Raw genomic sequence first — 19,659 nt, 5'->3', positions numbered from 1 at the left:
GGCTTGTCTCTTTCATTGGGGCCGCCCTGGACTTGCACAAGACTATCGTTGAGCTTTTGTCGTTCGTACTGCCTGCTGTGCAAATGTAGCAAACGGCACCGTAGGCTGATTTACTGGCGTCAGCGAAAAAATGGAGTGCGTATTTGTCGCCAAGCCCATGTGCGCCCTGTCGGTAGTACCGAGGAATTTCAATGTCACAGAGCTGTGGAAGTTCATTGCACCAACTCTTCCATTCGTGTAGAGCGTCCAGTGGCAAAGGTTCTTCCCAGTCAACGCCTTTTCTCCGAAGGTTTTGAAAACATATCTTCATCCTTATTGTAAAAGGAGTCAGCATACCGAGAGGGTCGTATAGGCGAGAGGTCGTTTGTAGCATGAACCGCTTGGTATCAGTTCTTTGTTGAACAAACTCTATAGCGTTTCCCGGACTAAACGACAGTACGTCGGTGTCAGGATGCCATACCAATCCCAGGACTTTCAGTACTCCTGTCAGTTGTCCGAGAGGTAACTCCGGAGGTAGCGTCGATTCTGCGCCAAGAACGCGTGGGTCGTTCAAGCCCACTTGTGTAGCTTCATAGAGGCACTTGCGAATATCTCGGTGGCTTCTGACCGCAGTTTGGACGCCTCTTCAACGGAGTCCGCTCCTGTTAAAATGTCATCAACGTATATGGAACCCCACAGCCTTTTTGCAGTTTCGGGGTAAGCAGACGACGCTTGATCCAGATGATGACGGATGGTCGCCGCCAAAAGAAAGAGACTACAGGTCGTGCCGAATGGTACTTTGGTCATACGCCAGATGCCAACGTTAGACAACGGTTGATCTGGCTTGGGTGCTTTCTCCAACCACAGGTAGCGCAAAGCGTCTCGGTCTGTGCTGGTGATGCTTATTTGCAGAAACGCTTTTTCGATGTCTGCTACTAAAGCAATGCGATGCTTTCTAAAGCCAAGTAGTAGTCCTATGAGATCGGCATTGAGGTTTGGTCCGGAGTACAGGCTGTCGTTGAGCGAGAGCTCTCCTTTTTCATGTGAAGAAGCATCGAAGACCACCCTTACTCTTGTAGTACGGTCCTCGCGGATTACTGCATGGTGTGGCATATAATACACTGGGTTTTCTGTATTATCGTCAGTGACCTTCTCGGCTACACCATCGTTGGCATATTTACGTATGGCAGCATCATATTCTTGCAGAAGCTGAGGGCATCGGCGTAGCTTTCGAAGAAGTTGATTTAAACGCATCTGTGCGTTTTCTCGATTGTTGTGGTTGAGAATTCTCGGTTTCCATGGAAGTGAAACTACGTAGCCATGATTCTCCATCATGACTGTGCTTTTGAAGAAGTCCAAAACTGGGTCTGCGTCCTGTGTCTTGTTATGTCCCTCGGGTTTAATCCCCACAATTTCTAGGTCCCAGTAATTATCTGTGGTGATCTTAAATTCTTCCACTGCCGCTTTCAGTACTATTGTCTCGTTGCAGTGTGTTACGGTAGCACAAGAGGCTACTGGTCCGTGCAGAGTCCAGCCTAAGGATGTCTCGACAGCTTTAAGTCCGTTCTCCAAATTCCGTACGTTGCCCGTGACAAATGACCAGTAATAGTCACTGCCGATTAAGACATCGACAGCTTTTGGGCTTTCAGCTTGATTGTTATCGGTGAAGTAATAACCTTGGTGCTCGAGCTTGTCAGTAAAGTCTCCACTCGGTCGCGGACTGGATTGGTCGCAGATCGTGGTCGTGACGAGAGCTTCGATCAACAGTGTCTTGCAACTATGCACTGAACTCTGAGTGATAAACACTCCTCAGAAAATCTTCTCGTCATGATGCCCTCCAAAATGTCCTACTGTAAGACATTCGCGATCGAGAACTTGACAATTAAGTTTCTCAGCCAATTGCTCGGTCACAAAAGTGCGCTGGCTGCCTCCATCCAATAAAACGCGAACCAGCATTTTACTATCCTGGCCGGCTGCCCACGCAACAGCTGTTTGTAGGTATATGAGCCGTTTGGACGTGCCAGTTCCAGTCATCTCGAGTTGTACCTGTTTAGGGAATGTCTGGGGTCCGGCGGTCGATTTCATCAACTTTGGGTCACACATTGTTTCCGCATGGCGCCGATTGCACTTTCCACATTTTACCTTTATGCAATTTTTTGCTACGTGATGCTCCAGGGTACAACGGAAGCAGCGACGTGCACCTAGAAGGCGTTTTTTCTTTTCCTCGAGAGGCATTGCTGAGTCGCACTGCTCTGTACAATGGGTCGTTGAATCGCAGAAAAAGCAGTTCTTTTTTGAAGAACGGGTTTAGCGGATGAGGTCAAAGACTCTGTGGTTGAGCGTTGATGGCACGGCTGTTTCATTAAGGATAAAGGTCGCGAAGTGGATGTCGCGGTAGTGCGAAACTCTTTATCTTTGCTCTTCAACGCGTCCTCTTATACAGAAACATGCAGGACTGTTCGTTCTCGAGACTCTATTTCTGTTTGAATAAAAAGCAGCAAAGACTTAATGCTCGCCTTCTGTTGCTGGGTGCGCTGTGCTTGTTCGCCAGTGCTTCCAGCTCCTCCCCTTTCCTCAGAACTCTGGTGTGCGATGGTCTTGTTGAAATCGAGGACAATATCGTGAGGAAGCGATTTCAGAAGAATGGGGTAGAGCATTGAACAATAATTATCTTCCGATATCCAGAGAGTCTTGAGGGCACGTGTCTGGGACTGCACAGTGTCGTAGAGGCTTCGAAGGCCACGAAGGTCATTGGGGGATCGAACGGGTTGCAAGTCGATGAGTCACTGCATGTGATCCTGAATGATCAAGTCGTCCTTAGCAAAGCGCCGCTTTGGAATGTCCAGGGCATCACTGTAGCAGCTCGCAGTTGCTGGAAGTCCCGCGATCGCCAATGCCGCGTCGCCGCTCAAGACTGAGCGTAGATAGGTGAACTTGTCGACGTCGGTGAGGCCACCGTTTTTGTGGATCACTTGGTTGAACTGTTCCAAAAAAGGCCGCCACATTGATGGTCGACCATTGAACTTTATAAGTTCGATCTTCGGAAGATGAACACCGGGTTGCAGCGTGCGTTGAACGGGTTCGTTTGACGTCGACGATGACGTACGCTTGAGTGATTCATGAATCTGACGTATACGGTATTTGAGCTTCGCGGACGTCGCTGTGGCTCGATCATTGTAATCGACAACCCGATCAAACTCTGCTTCAGCTTCCGTGGTAGAGAGCAGAGGTACAATGTCGGAATCAGTTGCCCTCAAGTCGGTGTGAAGATGATCGAGGCGTTCGATAAGGATGCAAAGCTCCTCTTCCGTAACACTGTCTTGGCTAAGCGTTGATTCGATGTCGTTAATAAGCCGCGTTAGCTGCGATCTCTCGGCTTTGCGCTTGAGCTTGAGCGCTTCCATGGTTGGACTCCGCGATGAGCAGCCAAAGGTCGGTACGATGAATCGGTAGGCAGGAAGGCGATTACCTTGGTACCATCGATGTAGTTCGCTGTTCCGACGAGTTTCGGCACCACTTGAAGGAATCAAGCCTCCCGTTTCATAGGAAAAGGGTTTATTATGAATAAACCGTGAAAAGACTCCGTGGGTTAGCTGCTGTTGCGCGTGGTCCCAAGCACGAGCTTCGCCCTCTTCTTTGTCGCGCATGTTCCAACAATTGTAGAATCCAATGTAGTTCAACCATAGAGCCAGTGCACAGCCATCTTGTATCCAGTCTTTCAAGAACATCCAGTGCTCAGCCATTCTGTATCCAACATGTTTCCAGAACATCCAGTGCTCAACCATTCTGTATCCAACGTGTTCCAAGAATATCCAGTGCTCAGCCATTCTGTATCCAACGTGTTTCAAGAATACCCAGTGCTTAGCCATTCTGTATCCAATGAGTTCCAAGAATATCCAGTGCTCAGCCATTTTGCATCCAGTGTGTTTCAAGCATAGCCTGTACTCAGCCATTCTGTTGCTTGTATGCTAGCTTACTGCCTACACAATTAGTAGCGAAGAAAATGTGATGGAAATAAGTGCGGGAAGGAAACTTCCTGCAGACACACGCAAAGCGTAAACGAAAATATACTTTATTTAGAATACTATTTACAGTACTATTTACAATACAATTCTTGAACTGATGCAGGCATCAGTATGGGTGCTCCGCTCCAGGGGCAGCAGCAGGAGGAGGGTCAGGGGCGGCAGGGGCTGCAGCAGGCGAAGGAGCAGGGGCAGCAGCAGCCGGACAGGAGGGGCCGACGGTGGACTTGCCAGGGACCTGAGGGCAAGGGTGGGGCAGGGAGAGGGCAGCAGTGGGCAGGCAATGACTCCGGCCCCGAAGGGAGGGATCATCGGGCTGCTCTGCTGCAAACGTTTCTGCGAAACGCCTCTTCCTGCCACCACCGCTGTCCACAGATCCTGGCAACCACTTAATGAAGTCCTGTCCTTGTGTCACGTCACCCCCCCCCCCCCCTTTCGCACAGATTACATCTGCACACAGACATGCAAAGACCACAATTAGTACATACAGCATGCACCGTAAAGATCACCCACAATAGAGCATCCAAACACATTCAACAAAAGAAAACCTTCAAGAGACTTAGTGAAATAAGTTGCTAAGACTTTAGCACACAGTTTATCTGACAGAATTTGCAACCGCAGCCAACGTTATTGAATCGAGGTTCACAGTATGCTCAGCGGCGAAATGCAGGATACGCAAAGTAATGCTGCGGATAATTAAATGCTATCACCTTCCCCGCCATGAAAATTCTTGATCCATTTACAGGATCTTCATCCCTGTTATCTTCGTTGACATTCTTGTTTTTCCACCCTAACATAGCGTTAACGTCATCAGTGATGATCACACCATGTCTTTACTAACCGTGACATATTCAACTGTCTCACCCGCTGATGCTAAACGTGTAAGCTGCCTGGTGTGATGCAATTCATCGGCATGCTCGTCAAGCAATTCACCTAAGCTGCCATTGGTGCTAGTGCAGAGCACACTTTCGCAATTTCTGCCAGGGCAGTGGTGACTGAGTATGTGGCTTTCATAGTAAAAAATGAAATCAGCCAACAGGGACGCCCAAATTTCTTCGTTGAAGTTGACAATTTATATGAAAGACACGATTTTGGCAAGGACAACCTCTTGTTATGCAAGCCATTTCGCTGTAGAGGAGTTCGGCTGTATACACAATACATCAACAATGCAAAAGGATGACTGAGGAATCTTTACCTGTGACTATCCGGCATAACTTGAAATTGATGAATGCCCTCTTCCCCTTCCTGCTATGAAGGCTGTAAAGCACTTGGACGGGGTGCGCCATTACCGCCTTCATAGCATACGATGCCACCTCGCGCAGTGACTTCCCTCCTATTTGCAGGAGGTGCTTGCGCTGCAAAAGACAAAAATTGCCAGAGATGTGGAAATGAGCATTGTATGCGGAAATGTTTTCAAGTTGAAAAATCTACCCAATACTACCAGAATATAATTTATTGCCAAGTGAAGTGAATTTTTAGCTGAGTGCAAAGCAAAACATTTTTGCTGGAAGAGGTTTGTGACGCAATGCCCTTTAATTGTAAATGTGCTCTACAACACCTTAGCGTTACTGGAAGAAACACAAACACGAAGTGCATCAGGTCTTGTCTGTTCTGTGCATTTCATGTTTCTGTTTCATAACCCTTAGCACAGTAACTATGTTTCATAGTAACTACCTCTCCAAGCTTTCACTATCATTTGTAAGCGCACCAACTCTACTCCCATGCAAATTCTTAATGCATAATTAGCAGGGGCGTAGCCAGAAATTTTTTTCGGGGGGGGGGGTTCATCGGCCCGACCAGGGGTGGGGGGGGCAAGCGTCTGCTTTCCACTACGTGACGTGATCGATAATAAGTATCGGTAGTGTAAGCACACTCTATGCATGTATATCAAAGACATGGGACCCCCCCCCCCCCCTCAAGTGTGTGCGTGGCACTGTGTGCTTGTGAAGAAATTAAGTAAAAAGTAATGTAAGCTCAGTAAAATACAGTAAGTACGACAGGTACAGTGGGTGTTTGGAGCAACCGTCTCTCATCGCGCCACTGAATGGACCAGTCTTCGAAAACGCATCATTGAGACGACCCGCCCGATCGGAGAAGACATCATTAATTGTTAATCTCCGTTAAGCGTAGATGGCGGCGTCCTCGTCGGGGCGAAGTGCGTTTCACAGGTCAAGGACGGCTATACATGTGAAAATGCACGTGTTACCAGGCTATACCTACTCCCATAGCAATAGCTTGTTCGCTGCGTCTTTGCGCTAGAAAACTTAAATACGCGCAAAAACGAGTAATGCTTTTTTTTTTTTACGAAGCTTTCGTCGCCTTGCATTTCCTGCGGCAAGTGCATGGGCCGCTGTGTCTTCCGCTGTGTGCGAGCGTGCAGCCGTAATTTGCCTTTACGTCAACATATTCAGAATTGTACAGAATATTTCACCGCACTGCATAGTTATGGCATGTGTACGCATTTTAAGTAGTGCGTGCGAGTCATTTCTGCTTCACTTAGGCCGGTGCAAACAGGAAGTGGCCTTGTACCTCACATAATCTCGACTGATTGGTGTACTAGTGATGCAGGAATGAACTCCGGTCTTGTTCAGTGCATAGTGCACATAATCAATTTCTCAGGACGCGTGAACTCCGACGAGAACTGTCAGCGCCTGCAACAAGAGTTTACTTACGCTGTACTGCGCACAGCAGTAATCCATGCTTGTCGGCTGTCTGTTTCGTGCATTCTGTTGCGAGTCGGTGGAATTTCACTGCTGGCATCAACCCTTTCGTGTGTACATTGCTGGTTTGGGATTCCACAACACAACAGCAACTACCAGCCTTTCGTAATTGCTGGTTTGGGATTCAGCAACACAACAGTAACTATATACCAGCCTTCCGTAGGGGCGCAATCGTAAACGAGAGACGTTTTGCGCTGCAGACTATGGCTACGTTCACATTTGGGAAGCGGCAAGCGGGTGGAGAGGCCAAAGCGGCCGGAAAATTTTTTCCGCGCATGTCCAAGTTCAAATTTGTTTTGCTACCACCGCGGCCGCGCTGCCGCTTTCGTCCACATCCATCTAGTCTGCGTGCGTTTGTCGGCGTGGTGGCGCTCATTATCGCATTATTTCGAGCGGTATGTTCATTCACTGACCAACCCGTCATCAAAAGTGATCATCTTGCACAATTTCGCGTGTCATCTGCGACCTTCGGTAAGTTCCTCGTTGGCGTTCTGTAATTCTCCTCAGACGGGCGCGGTAGCGCTGTGTCACAGGTTGCTGCGTAGGCGTGATTATATTTCTTTAATAGCTTTTATTTACAAGTTGTAATAACATTTCATCATTTCGTATTATTGTCGGCGCCTCCAGGACACGAAAGCGGCAACGGGAACACCAAAGCTAAAACCCGGGCTGGCCCTTGTGTTGAGGCTCGCCGAAGCCTGCGCGTCCTACGTGAGACGTACGCTCCCAATCTATCGTCGCGACGAGAAAAGCACCCCGCGACTTCTGCAACATACCGTGCACGTGCGAGGAGAATTATGGAGCGCCAACGAGGAATCTGTGGAAGAAGAAATGGCTTTTATACTTCTACCTACTTGTTTTCTAGAAATGGACAATGAATAAACGGAAGACAAGAAAACCTCGGAAACGGCAGTGGTGGGTTCGCCTGGCTTTGGTAAAGTGTAAGAAGTTGGGTCACGCCAAGGCTTCGTTGCCGCACCTCCGGTCGCGCGACGTTGAATACTATCGCGAGTATTGCTGACAGTACTTTTGAGTGCCACTCTTGTCGTAGAGCAAGGGGTGGTTCTTGATCGCGTCGATCAGCATTACAGCCTACACTTTTGGTGCCATGTTCAATGTTACGACCGGAAGATTACATGCTAGTGTATCTTCCGGTCGAGCAGAACGACTTTCCGCCGCGTTTCCGTTTCGCCATGGCGAAAAAAACGGTCCGAGACCAATTTGGCTCGCCGCCTGTTTTTCTGCCTGTTTTGCCGCCTAGGCGGGCGGATTTTTGCAAGATTTTGCCGCTTCCGAGAGCTTCGAGACCAAGTTCCTACGCGAACGCGGCCTAACCGGCACCTGAAGGGAAGCGGCGGAAATGTATACCGGAAATTTCGACCACCTGGGGACTTTAACGTGCACCTAAATCTAAGTAAACGGGCCTCGAGCATTTTCGCCTTCATCTAAAATGCGGCTGCCGCATTTGTTGCGCATTTGTTGTTTCAGAATGCGGCCGCCACATTCGCGCCCAAAACCTCACAGAGTGTCAAGGCCTTGACAAACACCGTGACAGTTTTTTTCCATATGCAGACATGATTTGCTGTAAATTACCAACCCAAACGGAACCGCCCAGGAATGAAAGTGTGAAAGTAGCACCGGTTTCTTGAAATATGGCAGCGCGAAGCGACGAGAGAAAAGGGTGGGTGAGTGGGGGGGGGGGTGCAAAAAATTTCGGAGGGGGGTTTGAACCCCCCCAACCCCCCCCCCCCCCCTTGGCTACGCCACTGATAATTAGGGGATGTGACATTACAGTGCAGGAAAGCCAGATCTACATACGTGTGCCGCAAAACAGCTTAAAGGCATACCGACATGATATTTTCAGACCTTCACATTTTGCGTTAAAGCGACTGACAACCAGTCTTTAAAGACGTAGTTTTGTGGTAACCAAAAGTTAACCCTCAGCAATGTTTGCACCTGCAGCTTCGCAAATTGTGAAAGCAGCCTATCATTCTGCTTTCACAGGAGTGAGTGCAACTGCAGTTAACTGCCTACATTTCGGCCTTTTCAATCACTTTTGAAAATATAAAGCTGGTACAATAAGTTTGCATTGTCGTACAGACCTTCTTACATTTGTACAGCGTTTTTCCCTCAAATACACACCTACATCATGGCTGCCTGACCCTTGTTATCATTATTCTGTCGATAGACTTACCAAGCCAACTCATCAAAAACAAAGGCAGTGCCACTTTCACTACAAACGAAGGCTTATCAGCTTATTGTAAGGTAAAAAAAAATAACAGAAAAATGTGGACTGCATTTCAATACTAATAAGAATACCATGAAACCCATACAATAATAGAAAGCTATGTGATAGACCTCTTATTCACGGTAAATAAGGAACAGTGTCCTGAAAGCGTAGGGAGACGTAGACACACCCCAAGTGCGGACTTTCAACTGGTAAGTTTATTGAATCGACGAGTTTATGAACAGTTGAACCTGGAAGGCAGTGAACAATTTATGACATGCACTCGTGGTTATATCAGGTGATACTAAACAATAATGAATTAACAAAAATAAAAACCATCGCGCTGCTCCGCTGTCAACGATTTGCGTGGTCTAAAAAGGAAATTTCTTATAGGAAGACTATTGCAGGCTGACTAAAGCAACCTGGTCCTGCTTTCTGTATTCTATAGGCCTCGCAAATTTCATGCGTCAATTGGTCTTTGAGGCGAAAAAGAATCTCGGTCCGAGAGAATTCTGCAGCGCACCCGCAATCATGGCAATGCATTGCGAAATGCAAGGCAGAAACAGTGCATTTTGTGCTCCCTGAGGCCCACGTTTACACACTGCCCCGATTGTCCCACGTACACTCAGCCACAGGTGAGGGGGATGCTGTACACGATTGCAGTGGCGCAAGGCAAACACACATGTTAGTGTGCCTTACAGGGCAGACGCTACCTACTTTCTTTCTGGCTGAAAAGAACAACACAAATCTATGCCATGCCACGATCCCCCCCCCCCCTTCAACCTGTGCGAACGCTAGTGGATGTATGGCTAACGGCTTGCTTCTTGTTGCCGCATCTTTACTCTCCAAACTTTAGTCTTCGTACAAGCTTTCCTTAAGACGGCAATAGCATGCTTTCTTGTGGAAAGTTCGTGCAAGAATTGAAGCATGCTATGGACAATAGCATTCGCACAGGTTGAAACAAAACAAGGGGTGGGGGGGCGGGGGGGATCGTGGCATGGCATAGATTTTTTTTTTCAGCCAGAAAGTGGGTAGCATCTGCACAGCAGTTACAAAAAGTGTGGAGAAAGGTGCAAATGCAAAAAAAGTCTGCCATGTAAGGCACACTAATATGCGTGTGCCTTGCGCCACTGCAATCGTGTACCGCAACCCCCTCGCCTGTGGCCGAGTGTACGTGGGACAATCAGGGCGGTGTGTAAACGTGCGCCTCAGGGAGCACCAAAATGCACTGTTTGCGCCTCGCATTTGGCAATTCGGGTGCACTGCAGAATTCTCTCAGACCGAGAATCTTTTTCGCCACACAGACTAATTGACTCATGAAATTTGCGAGGCCTATAGAATACAGAAAGCCGGACCAGGTTGAATTAGTCAGTCTAGAATAGTCTTCCAAGAAAGAGAAATTTCCTTTTTAGACCCCGCAAATCGTTGACAGCCGAGCAGTGTGATGTTTTTTTTTTAAATTCATTCTTGTTTAGTATCACCTGATCTAACCACGAGTGCATGTCATGAATTGTTCACTGCCTTGCAAGTGCATGCACAGTTCAAGTGTTCATAAACTCGTTCATTCAATAAGTTTTCCAGTTGAAAGTCAGCACTTGTGGCGTGTCAAGTCTACGTCTACGTTTTCAGTGCGCTGTTCCTTATTTACCATGAATCAATACCAAATTGTTCCAGTTTTCCCTATTCTTCAGGCCACTTATGCATCTTCATGTTTTTGCCATGTGGGGCGCCAAGAATCATTTTTCGCAACTTTTGGGGAAGAATTAAAAATATAAATCCACATTAAATGAAAAAAACATGGCTTATTTTAACCAGTAGGATAGGTCATTTTTGCACAAGCTGTTTTCTCAATTCATGTTCCGAGCAGTTGTCTGTCCCTTTACGTAAATGTTCCGGACTCTAAAACCCCAGAAATATACTGGCAAACCCCAGAGTGCACTAAATACCTCCTTTATACTAGTTTTTCTACAGCCAGGTTTCGTTTAGCTTTCTCCCTCTCATAACATCATGGCATAGAAGGCAACCACGTAAGACATCGGAAGGTTTGACACTTGCTTCGACATGCTTGTCGAAAGGATGTTTCGGCTTCTACACAGAAGCCTTGTTCACTGACTATTATTGATTTCAGTTAGCTACAACAGACATATGGCCAACGACTAAGTCAGTGAACAAGGCTTCATGGGGAAGGCAGAACATATAACCCCTTCAACAACACTATTTTGGTCTGCATTACATTTATTGTGGGTTTAAACTGGGTGGGAAAAAGCATGTCAAAAAACAAAACGGATGGCAACCAAGGTGAAAAAACATTAAACAATGCTATTTCCCCTTCACGTGTTCTCTCTATGGCCAGCATCTGTTTTTGCCATGAATGTTCAATGCAATGGTTCGAGCTGTTCGCAATTTGACCAACTTTCCCAACCCTTGTCATTAAGGCATGGAAAATGGGGCACCCCCATTACAATACCGTATTTACTCGCATAGTGAACTCACTTTTTTGTCCTTTGAAAATATGCGCAAGTTGGGGGGGGGGGTGCATTTATTATGCAGGGTAAAATTTTGAACGATTTGTTTTTCCGCGACCACCTCTAAAGAAAGCCGCAATTTCGTCCGCAAGGCGAACCATCGATTGCGACAGCAAATGCGCAGAGAGCTATACAAAGTAAGGATAGTAGTTCTATCGCCCGTATAAACTTCCAAAGTAATTTAACCAGCATGGGGCGCGATCTTGTACGCGTTCCAAAATGGAACGGAGGCGTTCCGTTCCACCGAGCCGCACACGATTGGTCAATTTGAACGTCCGGGTTGAAATTGGCCAATCGTGTGCGGCTCGATTGAACGGAACGCCTCCGTTCCATTTTGGAACGCGTACAAGATCGCGCGCATGGTGTCAGCGCGCACAGGCAAACATGAACCAATCACACTCGATGACTCCGGACACTCACAGTCGAAATGCTGGTGTGAGGAAGCGCTGCAGCAACAGCAAGCGAAGTGACCTTCATGCCATGTATCGCTTCAACTCAAACTGAGCGGCGTTACCGGAGTACGCTCAAAAGTATAAGCTGCCGTCGCACCTAGACTCAGCCTCCGACGCAGATCGTTTTCAAGATAGGGCACGCCCGGCCGTGCAATGTGCAGTTGCTGTGCCGCCTCCCTCCCCTCCCAACGGCGCCATGCACACGACGAAATACGGCGCGTTTCCTACCCGCTTTCTTCCCTCCAACGCGGGATAAGCTGCGATCATTGGCGCCGACTTCAAAAATGCGCCTGGAGTGTCCATATGATGCTACCGCTATAAAAGTAGGAGACACACGTACAATTCAGCGTCTGATACAATCGTACCCACTGAATGCCAAATAGGACGCCGCATCGTACTGTGTCTCTCCTACTTCACGGCAGCAAGTTCAGGGTGTGTTTATTTCGCGGGAGAAAAAAAAATTTGAAATTTTGACGACGAAAGTAGGGGGTGCGTTCATTATGCGAGCGTATCCATTACATAAGTAAATAGGGTATTTCACTTATTCAATATGAAAGGCATAAATTCTCTTACATAATGTAGAATAGTGGTAGATAAAACAAAGCACAGAAAAATCAGAGTAGTGGAATAAAAAGTAACAGGGGCCACAGGGTATGTCGGTTTACATTCTTAAAGTAATTGCTAGTGCTCTAGAAAATGCTTTGAACCATTGCATGAAACTGCATAGTTTAGGAGTTTGTTTCATGGGCTTGTATCACAAGAAAAAAAATTTGTGCAATGAGGCAATTCGACAACAGGTACACTAGGCTTGCTGCAAATGTGGTTTTCATTACATATCCAACTCCAATGCAATTTTCAAACTCTATTATTTAGAAAACAAAACTGTAGATTAAAATGAGGTAAATACAGTGTATACAGAACATCATTGCACCCCTTTTCCTGTACTGTGTCCCACTTGTTTGCACTGCTATTTATCATTCACGATGTGCGAACTCGTCTAACAAAAAGAATTTATTCACAAGTGCTCTACATTGTGTCCTTCTATAGAAAGCTGCCACAGTTTGCATTTTATATCAGCAATAGATTTTTAATAACTTAACGATTTACTCCTGCTTCATGAATGTATCTCTACTGAGAGCTGTTGGAAATCACCGATTCAGCAAGCCACTGTGGTAGCTCAGTGCCTATGGCGTTGCGGTGCTGAGCTTGAGGTCAAAGATTTGATTCTGGCAGTCAGGGTCACATTTCGATGAGGTCTCATTGCAAGAACACTAGTGTACGCTTAGATGCATGTTAAACAAGCTAAGGTCCAGTCCAAATATGTCATTAGAAACTATACAGCAGGGAACAAATTATTTCCGTGAACTCTTTAGTGTGTGCGATGCAAAGTTCCTTCACATAGAACCCACACCATGTTTCATGAAACAGCACAGAACTTCCACATGTTACATAGCCTTTTAATTACAAATAAAAGGGCAGTACAAACCAAGGTGGCAGCCACAGCCTCATCCCGCACGGCTGCCTCTAATTCTTTAATATTGTCGGCAGGTAGCCGAGGAAGAACTGGAGGCACCGTCGACAAGGCAGGCTGAGACACTGCACGGGTCTTGTTGAGAGGCTCAATTTCATCCAGCCTCTCAGACACGACCCGTACTTCATGCCTCAGCTGCTGCAGCTCATGCAGGACGTCCCTGTTCTGCTGCCGCACCTCCAGCTGCACCCGCAGCAGCATCGCTGAAACCCAAAAATATTTACTTCACAGCAGAAGCGGTAGATTTATGGCATATTTGGTTGTTTCAGAGCACTCTGGTAAATGCAAAGTATCAGGATTTGTACAGGTCTCGGTGACAAAAATTCATAGGTATTTAAAGACTTTCAAGGGTGCTTCCAGCAATAGGAGAGGTGGAACCATTCTATTGTGTCTAATGGGGAGTACCATATTTTCAGGTCTATAAGTCGCACCTTTTATAAGACTCAACCCCTCAAACCGGCAGCTTTTCCAGAAAAAAACGTTTGTTGCATGCACTTCGACTTGCCACTTTAGCCTGAAGCTGTCACCTCAAGCTTCCTGGTCAGCCCAGTTGGCAGAGCGACTGCTCTGTAAATGTGACCCTGCTCCAAGTTTGCCTTCTCCTTTCACATAAGCATGAGCATAAAAAAACAAAAACACTAGCAATTACCCGACAGCTCCGTGGTGTCCACAGCCAACTCGCATTCCGCCTTCTTGGCTCTCCTCGTTGCCTTGTCTAAGTGCCTTTGAACAAAGTAAAAATATTCAAAACAGATTATATTAGACACTAGAACGACAAGCAACCTGTTAAGCTGTGCTGGCTACATTCAACGGATAAATCTCACGAATAAGATATTTGTGACCTCTGTGAATGCCCACAGCAAACTGCGCAGACATTGTGAACAAGCTGGCACAGCTTTGATGACGTCAAAGTATCAGTGGTACAAGTTAACATAACTCAGGAACTGTAGAATGACACTAAAAATTAGTTTGTGATTGTTTTTATATTCTTTGCAAGTTTTCAGTTGCACCCACCGCCACCAACAGTCAATGTTATGACATATCGGAGACAGTCAAGCACCTGCAAATCTCAATAAACAATGAATAATTTATTACTACAAACCCCTTTCAATGCAAAAATGCAGATTGCATTTGGTATAACTTGGGATGGCAACATTCAAACTGGCCAAAAGGTGCAAGCCTCTTGGTGCACAGTTTTTAAAGTTAGATGTTTAACAAACTATGCAACCTTCTAAGGCAGGTTTACACCTGCAAGATATCAGCCATAAAATGACAGGAGTGCTGTTAATATTCGAGCCATTGCTAATTTTACAGATGTAGGCATTGCAAGCTAGGCGGGGGAAAATTATGCATAATAATAAACAGTGAAGGCTTGATTGCTTTCCTGTATGTGCAAGAATGGTGCTTGTCAACAATAATTGCAACATTTTCAACAGCTATACCCAGAGTGCATCATACATAAACTTTAATTTAAAGAAAAAAAGGGGGGGGGAGGCAAACGAACTGTGTTGGTCCTGACCACCGTGGTCTTAAAGGGACACTAAAGAGAAAAACACTTCTGCATCAGTAAATTACTGTTCAGTCTACATAAACAAAACAAAGTACAGGTTCTTTGGAGTTTGGTTGAAAAAGTGCTAGTATTCATGATGCACGTCATCCAAGTAGCAAAGTAATGAGCCAACTTTTTATGTGTTCTAATTGTCAAGATGTTAATTTGGGAGATGAGCATCATAAGTGACACCAAAACAAACCGTTTCCAGCGAGGAACACATTGTGTGCTTATTTTTTCCGGCAATGAACCCCCCCCCCACCCCATGAAATTTGAAAAAGATCATGTGCATGGAATTGCAGGGCCCTGAAACTGTCTTAATGGGTAAGCAAGCTGGCCCTGTCATTGACTATAACATAAATATTCTTTACACAATGCACCAACAGCTCCCCAACAGCTCCCCAACAGCTCCTCCGAACTGGTTTTGGCACGTAAAACCCCAGAAAGGTCAGTTAACTTTCCCCGCTGAGACTGTTGGATGGCACAGCAACCTTTTGCACACGGGTACATTGACGCATGGCAGTTTTCATACTTGCAGGCTTCTCTCCACGAGAAAAAAAAACATGATGTGGACCTTGCTAGAAGCGTGTCACTCTAATATATCATGCAACTTCCTGATCAACACCCTAACAGATAGATGACTAAATTAAAAGAGTTAGCTATAACTAATTAGGTCCCAAGGGCTAATAAATTACTGGCCATTTCTCAACTGGACTCTGAATAACATGCACTTGGTTTTATTTGTGTAAAATTATCTGGTGTATTTTTAAAGCTTGTTACATAACAGCTGGGACACTATACCATCAGGGTTTTTTTGTTACAGAGTGTAGTGGTCACAGGTACAAGGATTAGGTACAACACAATGTCATTCCTACTTTTCCAATGTTAGCTGTTGCAATAATACGAGAAAAAAGAACCGTATTAATGCGACACAATATTAGGTCAAAACAAAAGGAAAGCGTGGTACAGTAATTAGTACATTTAGCATATGAGCACTTAATACAGCCATGAGACAGTGAAAGGGCTGCAACAATACATTGCAGTTACTGCCCTCATAAACTCATAATCTTGAACTTAAACTGTTTGAATGAGATGACAATACTACTCTTTTGATTTACTTGGTATATACGAGTTCAAGGTACAAGTTCAACAGTCAGTTAAGACAGCCGAGCATAAGGTTAGCCGTGATATGTACGTCAAACTTCTACAGGGTGCTGAATAATTTCGCTGCACCTGTTCGAAAAAAGGTTTTGCACTCATCACTGCACTGTTCTTGCTCAAATTTTGCAGAACGATCACATTTTGGGGTCGCATTCGTTGAGTATGACACTTACCACAGTTAATTGCCTGGTGTTTTTAGAGAAAAAAAAGTGAGAATCTGCCTTCACTTGTGGGGATGTGACCTGCTGCAACGAGAGCGCTAGCATAAACTTGTGTTGCTGCCTGCTGGCAGCTGCAGAAAGCAGCTGGTCAGGGAGGTTTGCCACATTTGCCACATATTCCACGAGCAGGCAACATGCGGCAAACCTCCCTGACCAGCTGCTTAACGAAATTTAACACCCATGAATTTTGTATATGTAATGAAATTTCAGTCTCACGACGAACAAAAATCGTCTGTGTGGAAACGCGACTGTCACGAATAAGCAATTGGTGCAAAAGTTAGGTGCAGAACTATTACTACTGACGTAAACCACCTCATGACTTGCCGAGAAGCGTGTTGACTGCTGCACATTATCTCATAATTTCTGCCTAAGGAAGCTGGCATGACATCAGAATCGCCGCGCGTATAAGGAGCCATTCGGCGCCTAGTCTCCGCGTCTAGTACGGGGCACGCTGCAATTGAGAAGTTTTTTTTCTATGCACCGAATCTGTTTTAGAGGTTTTGCTAAAGATCCACGTGTGCCACAAGCGCTCCGCTATTTACATGCGCCGTTTGATTCATGTGGTCGATCCACTGCATAAGGCTGGAGCTTTCTGTGCAAGCATGCGAAATCGGCGGTTTCATTAGAGCATGTATCCTTTTGCACGAGGTACAATTAAGCTCGTCTCCCATGGAGAGCAAAGCTAGCGGAAGGCGGTGAAAGTTTACGCTAAGTTGTGAACAACACGTGGCTGAAGCGAAGTGTTACATGATCTCATATTGTGGCACTAACACGCACCACTCGTACTGGACGAACAGGGAGCCATTAGGCCACGCCGAGCACTAAAGAAGTCTCTTAGATTATTTTTCAGGTGCTTTAATGTTCGCATAGAATCCACATGGCTTTGTTTGGCACCACCGCAGCAGTGACGTCGGAATTTCTCGCGAAAACGGCTAATTTATTTCCTGGCCGGCACGGTTGCGTGTAGACTCCGCTGCCCTAAACGATGCAGGAGATGAAGTGCTTGTGGCCGGGTAACACGCGTATAGATCCCCGACAGACCTCATTCAAGATCTATAGTGTAGCTATATCGCGCAAGTCGTGCATGAAATCTACGCCCAGCGTCTTTCTGTGCATCAAAAAAGCGGTCTAGTCAATGCCATTCCGGAGTATATAACATGCGCGCATGATTGAACTCATCTCCAGCGCACGTAGTACGCGACCGATCGGCCTAGCCACACGTGCGCTCGCTGCATATTTGGCACGCGCCATTACCTACGCAAATACTAGCACACAACGTTGACCCGTAGATGAGAATGCACATAAGGTACAATCACGACAAGAAAACTCTCGTATTAAAAAATGCATACTCACGCACACGTTGACTTCAGTCTCCTCGGTTACCACGTTGCGCACAAGGCAAGGCTGTCGTCGATGCCGATGGCGCAAATTCCGGGACGAAAGGATAGAGAGGAAATCGAGGAACCGACGCTCTTTTTTTTCAGTCACCTCTCGAATCGCCAGTGCAAAAGTACATTATTATTTCATTAATTACGGCGGATGATACGCAATAAAAACAAGCATACCGCGAAGCGCGTTCAAGTCGTGTGGGTCGCACCAGAATCATTGAATGACAAAAACGAAAAAAAGTATATTAATGTTTGTATTAATTCGATCCGCAATCCGGCTTTCCGTGGCTGTAGAGTGTACTAGTGGCTGCTTCGCTACGGTTTGCAGGTGGTGTAGGTGAATCGAACGAGCTTATTAACAGCTCATTCGTTTCAGCGGTGCAGCAATGGCGCCTTTGAACACCCTATGAGAAATCCGCCGTTCGTTTCAAAATAGGAAAGGTGCAGGGCTGGTTCGCGATTTTGCTGCGCCCTTTCTACTGTCGGTGCCGACTTTGTGCAGTCGTGCAGGTACAATGTCCTAGAATGTACACTTACCTTATATTCTAATAGACTGTGGTACAGGTGCGAAGCAGCAGCGCAGCAGACGACACAGCACACATGCACAAGCGCCGTTAAAACCCAGCTTACGGCTATCTGCCGTGTCTAGGCAAGCGCGGGTATATTAACGTCTCCAAAGCCGATTACACCAGCAGCTCAAGACCTATTTAACGCAAGCCGTGCACATTGGTCGGACAAAACACACACCTGCACCGGGTCTGCACTTCGGCATTCGTTTCGTGTGCCGCGCTTTTCGTGAATCGGTGCGCCAACTGGTTCACAGTGGTGCAGGCGAATCGAACGGGCCTTTAAAAAATCCGTTCGCTTCATGGAAGAACGGAAAAAAATGTCGCAGTTTCGCCCGAAAGGCGAAGCATCAATGGCGATAGCGAATTAGCAGAGAGCTATTCGGAGTAGGGATAGTAGCTTTATCGGCTGCATAAAGTTGGACACATTCACTTACTAACTGAATTAACAAGCGTGGTGTCATCGCGCACAAGCACACATGAATAGATCACACTCGATGACCGCAGACAACCACTGTCAAAACGCTGGCAGCAAGCGCAGCTGCCGTAGCGAGCGAGCGAAGATTCGTGCGGTTTATCGCTTCAAGGGAAAACTGAGCGGCCGAATGCACACCATACAAAGGTCACAGCCGTTTGGAGGTCACTTGCAAGATACGGTGCACGCGACAACACCGGCAGCCCGTACCGGCGCAAATATAATAAAGAACCAAGCGCAAAGCGCAAAGTACATGAACGCATTTGTTGGCAGAGTAGAAGCCGCCTCCCCCCCCTCCCTTCCGCGCTTCCTTCCCGCTTTGCTCCTTTCGCGTGGGAGATTGCGTCGCCAGTTCCCCTTGCGCCCGGTTGCAAGATGTTATCGCCCTTGGACTTTATACGGAACCTCACGCCGACGACGGCAGAAATCTGCTTGAAGTGTCCATATATTTGCTATCGCAATAAAAACTTCCTTCATGGAGGAAGAAATTTTTCTTCCTCCAGGAAAAAATTTTCTTCCTCCATGGTTCGATTCAATTCGGCTCATGCGTTGGCAGGTCGGCTGCTCCTTGCTGTGACTGACTGCCCCACTGCACTGCTGCTGTCCACGCTTTCGCCTCGCCGTCGTCTTGCGTTTTTCGGCACGGGCTGCAGCGTTGCGGTTTCGGCATCTGACTCATCCCTCTCGCTCATCATGCCCTCCAAGTGGAGGAAATGTCGAGTCGTAAGAAAGGAATACAACAAGATAATGAATTAGCTAGGACTCGCGCAGCTTGTTGGCCTTCCTTGTCCAACGACGAAGCTGCAAGCTTCACCTCTGCAGACAGTTCTCGTGTAGAGCGAC

The 19,659-nt window shown here is 46.6% G+C and overlaps 1 protein-coding gene across 1 annotated transcript; it reads right to left on the bottom strand.

The window, feature by feature from the left end:
• Positions 1-2,762: 2,762 nt before the first annotated feature.
• On the bottom strand, positions 2,763-3,383 carry LOC119449295 (uncharacterized). The gene has a single exon (XM_037712468.1). It carries the CDS (start codon positions 3,381-3,383, stop codon positions 2,763-2,765), a length of 621 nt encoding a protein of 206 aa, XP_037568396.1.
• Positions 3,384-19,659: the final 16,276 nt, after the last annotated feature.

Source organism: Dermacentor silvarum, chromosome 4 (assembly GCF_013339745.2).
Source record: "Dermacentor silvarum isolate Dsil-2018 chromosome 4, BIME_Dsil_1.4, whole genome shotgun sequence".
Lineage (NCBI taxonomy): Eukaryota > Metazoa > Arthropoda > Arachnida > Ixodida > Ixodidae > Dermacentor > Dermacentor silvarum.
This window is presented reverse-complemented; position numbering and strand designations above follow the sequence as displayed.